At 29.1% G+C, this 9,098-nt stretch overlaps 1 protein-coding gene across 2 annotated transcripts; it reads right to left on the reverse strand.

The window, feature by feature from the left end:
• Nucleotides 1-720: 720 nt before the first annotated feature.
• Nucleotides 721-7,834, reverse strand: LOC115235728. Of its 2 annotated transcripts, XM_029807674.1 has the most exons (7): nt 7,624-7,834; nt 6,818-6,960; nt 3,946-4,202; nt 3,548-3,817; nt 2,588-2,718; nt 2,202-2,367; nt 721-1,452 (listed from the first exon to the last, which is right to left on the reverse strand). In XM_029807674.1, exons 3-7 carry the CDS (start codon nt 4,198-4,200, stop codon nt 1,054-1,056), a joined length of 1,221 nt encoding a protein of 406 aa, XP_029663534.1. In that variant the 5' UTR covers nt 4,201-4,202; nt 6,818-6,960; nt 7,624-7,834; the 3' UTR covers nt 721-1,053. The 2 variants fall into 2 exon arrangements, with proteins under 2 accessions (XP_029663534.1, XP_029663533.1); XM_029807673.1 differs by lacking the exon at nt 6,818-6,960 and having other exon boundaries at nt 7,624-7,833.
• Between the last annotated feature and the right edge of the window lie 1,264 nt (nt 7,835-9,098).

Below are 9,098 nucleotides of genomic sequence, written 5' to 3' on the forward strand. Positions count from 1 at the left end.
ACCTATAATTAAAGTAATTTATGTTAATCTAAATCAACAAGGACACATATTATGTAATCTCTCATTTTGCATAGTAAAAGGAATTATTTTGTAACCCCATACAGCGAAGTGGAGAATAAAAGTTAACTAAGTTATTAAAGAACATAATTATAAGTTCCCTTATGTGTAATGTGAAATATGAAGATTTCTGTTGATAAATAACAAAAATTATAGTAATCTTTATTTTATAAATAAGTTTGCAATTAAAGAGATTGTTTCAAGATAATTGTCTTTTGACTTGTACACACATACACATGATATTTTTATTTAGCTATCTATAATTTTTGCTTTGTAGTAAAAACATACAATCTTATTAAATTAATAATAATATTTTTATTTTGTTATTTATAAAGAAACTTACAATATAGTTATTATATGTAATCAATATATACATTGCTAACTTATTACGTTTGCCTGCTATTATTATTTATTCTTTTGCAATTATAATTTCAATGCACATAAAGTTTAAAAATGTGGCTACTGATATGAAATAATTTGTGACTAGTATGTAAAAATACTTCTTTATTATTTACTATTTTATTACTTTAAACTATGATATTATTTCACAATTTTCGTTGCTTTCGAATTTTTTATGTAGGATGTAATTTAATGAAAATTTTTTCTTGTTTCTATTCTTTATTATTAACTAAATTATTAATTTATATATTATTTTTGCATTGATAATTGTTGAATAATTATTTGTATTGTTTATTTATATAGTTTTTTTCGCTAACATTAATTTTAACATGTTAATAATTGAATAATATTTATATAAGAAGACATATGTATGCACTTAAACATATTTCGTAACCTCTAATAAATCGATATAGTGTAACATTTATGACATTTTTTTATTAAAATAATGAATTAAAAAATGAGAGATAATTTAGGATTAACATTTTAGATTATCCGCAATTGATTTCAATATTCTCGCGATGAGTGCAATAACTTTCTATGCCTATCATTTGTAATAGAATCCTTTTTTGTGTTCTTTAACATAACAGATTAAATACATCACATATCTAATAAACCCCATTCGTCATACATAGATATTCTCTTCATTATAATTTTTTGATAAACTTCATTCTTATAACCCGGATTCACATAGCCATCTGTGTCCATAATCTCATCTAAATCTTTTGCTTCATTTTTATCGACCATTATTAACGGTAATATGGTGAATGATGATATCATTCCATAGGCAGCTCTTCGCCTTAAGGCAGCCTTCAGCTCTTCCAAAGTAGGAGGCTGCGTTTCGCAATTTAGTTGTTTCATAGTCGCCGACAGAGTACTCATGTATTCGTTAAACAAAATATCTCTGTTGTTTTCAATGACATCCGGAGAAGGACTCGTGCTGAGGAAATAGAGGAGATCGACCGCCGGTGACGTGTATACGCATAGTTGAAAGTCCACCTGCAATATCAAACAAACTCTTTCGATCGATTGATCTATAAAATGTCGGGCAATTGAATTGGAAATGAAATCCATGCACGGGGAAAGAAGTGAGATTCCTGTTTAGGAAGTCGCGGCGGTCGAGAGTTTGCGTGAATGACACGGGCAGGCAGACGGCTGATGTACCTGAATTCGATCCAACTGAATTATTGCATTATTCATAACATGCTGTATTTTGAAGTATCGCATATTGTCATCAGCTCTTTATCTTGATCGGTAAAGTCGATATCACGGCTTATATACGCGGATAATTGAAATATATATTAATGTCTATTACTCTTCAGGGAATTATTCGTTTCATATCTAATATAATTTCATTTAAATTTATATCATCATTTATATATTTTTTAATGCAATTATCATAAAAAGTTAAAATTATAGGTAAAATTGGGAAAAGTAGAACATTGAATAATAATGTGCAATTACGGGATATATAAATAGATATGAAATTTTATGTACTTGCTCTATATATTATAACTTAAATTTAACGAAATTATAAGAAAATACATATTCAAGTGAAAATAGCAGTTTCAAACAGTTTCAATGTTAAGAAATATATTTTTACAGCATATATCTAAATATAAATTTAATTTCATGAATTAATTTACACAATCTTAAAATTTAATCGCATTATAAAGAATTATAATAAATAATAATCAGTCTTTATATTTAGAGGAAGTATGTAATCTTTTATGACATATGATACTTACAAAAATATGATCAATAGGTTTGCCATCATCGTCATATTTGAACATCATATTGTTCACCCAGCAATCACCGTGATTGATAACGTTGAACTCATCCTCGGAAAACTTGCATGCCTCTATTCCTATTTGATATATTTTGTCGGCCAATTTAGCAACTTTATCCGCGTACCTAGCAATAAAAGTCATATAAATATGAAATTAACATTCGATATACATCTTAAGCAACGCAGTTTATATTTATATATGTCACTCCATTAATGTGTTTGATTTGTTTAATATTTTCTCGCTTTAAACATTATTTTAATATATTATTTTTAATATATTATGTTTAATATATTATAAAATATTATCTTAGATAACAAATGCTATTGTTTGCATGCAAATTTTACTTTTTCATGCCTGGCCAGTTTGCCATTTCCTTTGCTAGTTGTGTAGTACCCAGAACGAAAAATCCAGTCATTTCTGGCGGGTGTTCGCTGTTAAACATTCCTCTCGAATACATTTGTTTTTGGTTTGGTTCCTAAATAGCGAAACATCTTTTTAAAAAATGTTGACAATTATCTACATTTATGATCATAAAATAAAACCATTAAATTTTTATGATTATAATTTTAATGATATGCGATTGATGAATTTAGAGTTGATCTTTTTTAGGAATTATAAGAGAAACAAGTATAGTTGCAATCTTTTAATGTTTAATGTAAAATATCTTATTCACTTAATTTTAAATTAAAATATTTTTTCAAAGATATAAAAAAAGTTTCGTATTTATTTACACATATGTCTAATATGTTAAGAAAGCTTTATTTTTAATTGTTTATAATTTGAAAAATTTATTTTAATGCAGGATATATTGGTTAAAGATATATCAACTTTTTTGATTGATTAAAAAATTTGTGACAAGGAGTTCGGTTTATCTACACAAAATCCTGAATAAAATAAAGCGATAATAAAGTAAAATAGTATTTTTGTATACAATGTTAAATCTTGTTTAATATTAATTAACAAATATTTCTATAGTATACAATTAAACAAAATATATTAAATATGTACGATTCTAAAGATATAGTTTTATTGTATGAATTATATCTTGATAAATTCATAATAATTTATTAAAAATAAATTAATGAATTAATATTTATAAATACACATTTTTTGCATATATATTTTTTGGAGTACAGTAATGTTCATTATAAAAAGTTTTAAATTGCATGAAAGTGAAGTGATTTTTCATATATCATTTGCATCACTTCGTATCACTTGCAGAAATGCTACTAACATGAATTTTATATGGAAGTAAATTTTTAATTGACACAATGAAACGTTATGATTAATTCGTAGTGATTTACCTTCTCGCATAAAGCTATAGAGGTTGCATGAAATCTGGCTAATCCGCGTATCGCTAATATACAATGACTTAGATCAAGACCAGTTTGACGACATGCCATGCGATATCCGAGAGGTGCGAGATCTTCCATCACTAAAAGAGTTGGATCATCGTTTTGCACGTACATGCCTTTCCCGCTCAAACGATACTTGGGCTCTAACAACTTGTTCATTTTATTCAAGGTGTCTGTCATCATCAATATCTCCGTATGAAAAATACGCGATTGCATAATCTAAAAGAGATTTATTCAAAATCAATAGCAAATAGAGAATTTTTATTTAATATATTTCTATTAAATTAAATTTATATTATATTTAATTTAATTATATATATAAACATGTATAAATTAAACAAACTTACAAGTTCTTTACGAACGCCTTCTATTGTAGGCGCAATTTTGACAATGACAGATTTTTTTTCCGTGATTTTACGGCCGCTTTGGTCACGTGAATATTCCACATTAACCCTGATCATGTCACTGGTATAGTTGTCACCCTTGTTCGTGGCCGGTTTCGAGAATATATCGATCACTTGGATCGAATTGTCGTTTTCCGACTTTCGCAGGGCCTTCTCCATGAAGCACAGATTCAGCCATGTTGGTGTCTCTAGGGCCATTTCTGAAATTGGAATTGGAATTGGAGAATTTCCCCGACAAATCATTCCCGGCGAGTTCTTCTCGCCGTGTCACGAAACGCGAAAACGATTCTTTACGATAACTTATTGTTCGCGGCAAGATTTATCACGTTTCCTTTCTTTCTAGCCAACTCGCTCCTTTCCCTCTCTTTCTTTCCCTCTCATTTCAGCTTCTAGTCTCCTTCGCCATCCCTTTTTCGTCGTTTTTCGCCCGCTTTACCGCCGTTTCTTTCTTCCGTGTCCGTCGATATTCAAGACGGGCATTCCCCTGCGTTTCAAATCGCTGTTTCAATTAAGAGCGTAATGGGACGCTGCTTTCCCCTTTTCCTTTTTGGCGAACGGCATACGTACGTATCGCGTCGAGATCCCGTCGAACGTGATCGAGTTGCGGTATTTGTGAGAAATTTACGACGCGTCTGACGCGCCGCGATCGCGTACGTACTTGTGGCCAAACGACGTTGGCCATATTTCACCTTGATGAGTTTTCTCAGGTATGTTTTCCGCGATTACCTCAGGATCAAATTCGTCTGCCATTAAAGATGCTTGATAGTTGAGCTTATATAAGGGATTCATTTATATAACTTTAATGATATATAAATAATTTCTTATAAACTTGGAATAGAAATTACATTATAAATATAAATATATATCTATTGCACAAATTAAATTTTAGAAATAAATAACAGAATTTTATTTTTCGAAGGTATTCTAGCTTAGATCACGAAAAATGGCCAGTTTTTGAGAATTTTTTTATGAGGAATGATTACAAAAGAATTATTATTCTAATACTTTACATATTTATTTATATTTAAAGCATTTTTATATATGAATATTTGCGTAAAAAAATTTTTAAGTGTTTTTGTTTTTTATGTGATTTTGAACAGAACACTTTAAAAATAGCTGTTTGACATGACTTTAATAAGTCTACTTGTCTAAAATAAAAAAATCAAGAAAATTATGATCAATTAAATTCGTTTATTGTCTAAACTCAATATATAAAAAAATATTTTGCAGTATGTAATATATAAAATAAAAAAAAGTATTAAAAAATTTTTTAATGGCACAATAAAGAGTATTGATCAATTTTTTACTGAACATTGTGATTTTGACAGTTGTAAAGAGAAGTGGTTAATTTAAAGATATTGCAATAGTTTTAGTTTGTGTGTATGTGTATCATAAATAGACATGTATTTTATATATGCACACAAGAAAGTTAAAGTCAATCGGTTCAAATATTTTTTAAGAAATCATGTTGATTTAAAAAAACATAATTTCGAGAAAAACGCATTTAAAATTTTGAAATATAATATACAAAATGGAAATTTTTATGATTCTTACTTTTAAAAACATATGTCATGCAATAAATTCTTCTTCAATTTAGATTTTCTTCTATTCTTTAATATCTCGTTTCATTCAATCACTTACAATTTTGTTAAACAGTATAAGCCTTCTTTGATATATTAGACGTTCTCTCTTCAGATCGATGCACATGTAGATAAATGAACATTTTTTTGCTTGTGGTTTAATTATTACACTCAATTTTTGTTTTTTCTTTGTTTATTGAAACGTTTAGTGTTCTACTTCTAAACTGGTTCTATCAAATTTAAAAAGATATTCGAGTTTTTATATGCGTGTACTTCGTTCAGCCGTCAAGGTTAAACTAGACGCCTGTACCACTTTCTCTTTCAAAACAAGCGATTTCAAAATAGATTCTGTCATAGCAATATATAACTTACTGTTAGAATCTGCGTTAGATATAGTTATCTGAGTTAGAAAGCGGTGAAAAATAAAAATAATTCACGTACGATAACTAGTTTTGAGCACACCGAATTTTAACCTGCGTAACATAATCTATAAATATGTATACATTTATTTTTATGGATTTCGAAAATTTCTTAGATATTTATTAGAAGCTTTTTAAAATCTTAAACATTAAAAAAAATGCGTAAAAAGAAATTTTTAGATAAAAATATTTTTTAATTTTAAGTGAATTTAATTTTAACTATAACTTAATCTTAAATAAATTGTACTTTTAGGAAGATATTTATATATACATATATGATTGACAATTATAAAATAAATTATAAACATATATATATATTTAACACCTGATGTGTTGTAAAAATAAAAAAAAAATTATTACAATGTGAATACAATTTTTTACCTCTTATTTGAGCTAATATTTTGAGGTAATAAAATTGCACATTAAATATAATATATAATTACTTATGCTAACATAATTATTTACCTCATACTGTGTGTGTATTAAAGCGTTTAAACGTAATTTCGTTTAGCATGTTAGTGCACATAATGTAATAAAAGATTTTATTTTAGCATTTATAAATAATAATTTTCTGTATCTATTTAAATATGAAAAATTTGCGCGCATAAATAGTAAATGAATTCTCTTAAATCAAATTAGAGGTACATTAGTTTTGAAGAACGCGAGAATTTTTATTATAATGACAAATTTAAATTTTAATTATATTTCCTGAGTTTTTTCCAGAATTAAAAAAATAAAACAGATTGATCACTTGTATATACCCGATTTATTTATATTATTAAATTTTAAGATTAAGAAATGAAGAGAATCATTTACCTGACTGTAGATTTGTCCGTAAAATCCACAAGTGTCTCGTAAAAACGTACAGCCGTGCGGCATGCAATTTTTACAACTTAAACTCTGTCTTGCAAGAACGCAATTCACACAGATTACTCGGCGTTAGCTGAGCTTGAGATTCTCTGTTGATACATTTTTGTAACAAAACTTTTTCTCAAATTACGCCATTTATATTGGATTATATATCACAGAATATACGAAGTATTTTATAGAATGAAATACGTATGCGTGTATGTGTATATTGATAGTTAACAATAATGGACATCGATATTGGATATAAATCACTGATCGATGTTGGACACATTTTTAGTGTGATTTCAAATATTAAACACAGTCAGAATAAAGAAATTAAGAGAACAAAGAGATAATAAACATAACCGACCTACTTTTACATTGTAATGTTTTAGCAAATTTGTTATTTTCTTTTTTCTTTATATTTAACATTTTTATGATAGCTGCTTAATAAAGTATTTTTAGTCCGATGTGCATGTAACATTGTTTTTAAATTTTTACTCGTGGAATATACTTTGGCACAGTTTAATTGTTTCATTCTGAGACACCCTGTATTTATAGTAATTTTTATTGTTAAAATGTTTCACACGCGTATAATTGCGTCACTGTATAAACTTGATCCATCCTTTTGGAAGCACAATAATTATTCGAAAGTTAACCATAGTTGCATAATTTTTTGACATAATTTTAATTGACAAGCAAATAAACTACGATTATGTCTCTTCGATTGATCAATGATAGAGAGTAAACAAAATAACTATCGATACACTTACTTATAAGTTGTTCGTCTCAATTTATTTCACTTAATGCTCACACTGCACTCGTCGCTTCGAAGACCAAACGCGAAATGATATACACTGAATAGAAGTGACAGGTTTTATACTGACAACAGTGCAATCTCTCCGCTATACTTTTGCAAGAAATTACAGATCACAAGCCTCTATTCATTTAGCGCTGCACATGACAACCATCACGAACATGGACTAATGATCCGTTTCGTACCGACAGACTTCCTGATTCATTCCAAGCTGGCTAAATTTTATCAACAATGAACTCATGATAATTCGACCCTAGATAAAATATAATCGTAATCATCAGTTAGCATTGAACAATGAAGATAATAAAACCTGATAAAGATAATAAAAGCTGACAGCATTGTGCAAGTACAGTAAGTAATTATACGTATGTTTGAAATAAAGAAGGGGGCTAATTTTATTATGAAGATAAAATGTGATAAACAAATATCTTATGTATATATATATATATATCAGATCTACCGGAAAGTTCTGTCCGTTTTTGGAATAAAACAAAATACAAATTTTTATTACCGTCAATAAACTTTATTAAATAATGTAATTGCCATTATTATTAATGATTTCTTGCCAGCGTGAGGGCAATTTGTATATCCCATTTTCGAAAAATGTTTTATCTTTTGATACGAAAAATTGAACCAGTGCTTGTTTCATATCTTCTTCATTTTTGAATTTTTTGACTCTCAAAAAATTTTGTAAGGACAAAAACAAATGATAGTCGGAGGGTGCTAAGTCCGGGGAATATGGTGGATGCGACAGAATTTCCCAGCCTAGTTCTGCAATTTTTTGACGAGTCCCCAAAGCAGCATGTGGCCTAGCATTATCATGATGCAGTATGATGTTCCTCCTATTGAACATCGCCGGCCTCTTTTCATGGACTGCTGTATTTAAATTATCCAGTCGCTGACAATACTTCTCCGAATAATGGCAATTACATTATTTAATAAAGTTTATTGACGATAATAAAAATTTGTATTTTGTTTTATTCCAAAAACGGACAGAACTTTCCGGTAGACCTAATAGTATCGTTTATTTATATACCCAGTGATTATTCAGGCGCTAAGAAGCAATAGATACACGATCCTTCAGCGCGCATTTGTCTACAGTTAAGATCACTACAAATCAGTTCCCGACCTCGTCAATGGCGTCTAAAAATATCGGCTGTCCCTTCGGTAGCAAAGTGCTTGCATACGTTGGGCGTCGTCTTTACGTGCCGGCATAAATATGTCGACGGAATTTGTGAGAGCACGAGCGTTTTTAGATAGAGCCTGAGCGTTCTCGGGGCGGTCGCGCACTTCCTTATTTCTTCTTGTGTGAGGAATTCGGGGTTGAAATAATCGACACGGCAACACACTGAGAAAACACCCAGACGGCACGCTCACATAAACGCGCCTTTTTTCTTTACGACATTACACTCATGTAGAAATCAATTTACG

The sequence above is a fragment of the Formica exsecta genome, unplaced genomic scaffold (genome assembly GCF_003651465.1).
Source record: "Formica exsecta isolate Colony F162 unplaced genomic scaffold, ASM365146v1 scaffold233, whole genome shotgun sequence".
NCBI lineage: Eukaryota > Metazoa > Arthropoda > Insecta > Hymenoptera > Formicidae > Formica > Formica exsecta.

What these genes read in the sequence shown, in the direction of transcription:
- LOC115235728 (XM_029807674.1), bottom strand. Translation starts at nt 4,200, where the DNA reads ATGGCCCTAGAGACACCAACATGGCTGAATCTGTGCTTCATGGAGAAG. An exon ending in CTATAGCTTTATGCGAGAAG is followed by an intron (nt 2,719 to 3,547) that starts GTAAATCACTAC and finishes TTCGCTATTTAG; the next exon opens with GAACCAAACCAAAAACAAAT. An exon ending in AACTGGCCAGGCATGAAAAA is followed by an intron (nt 2,368 to 2,587) that starts GTAAAATTTGCA and finishes TTTTATTGCTAG; the next exon opens with GTACGCGGATAAAGTTGCTA.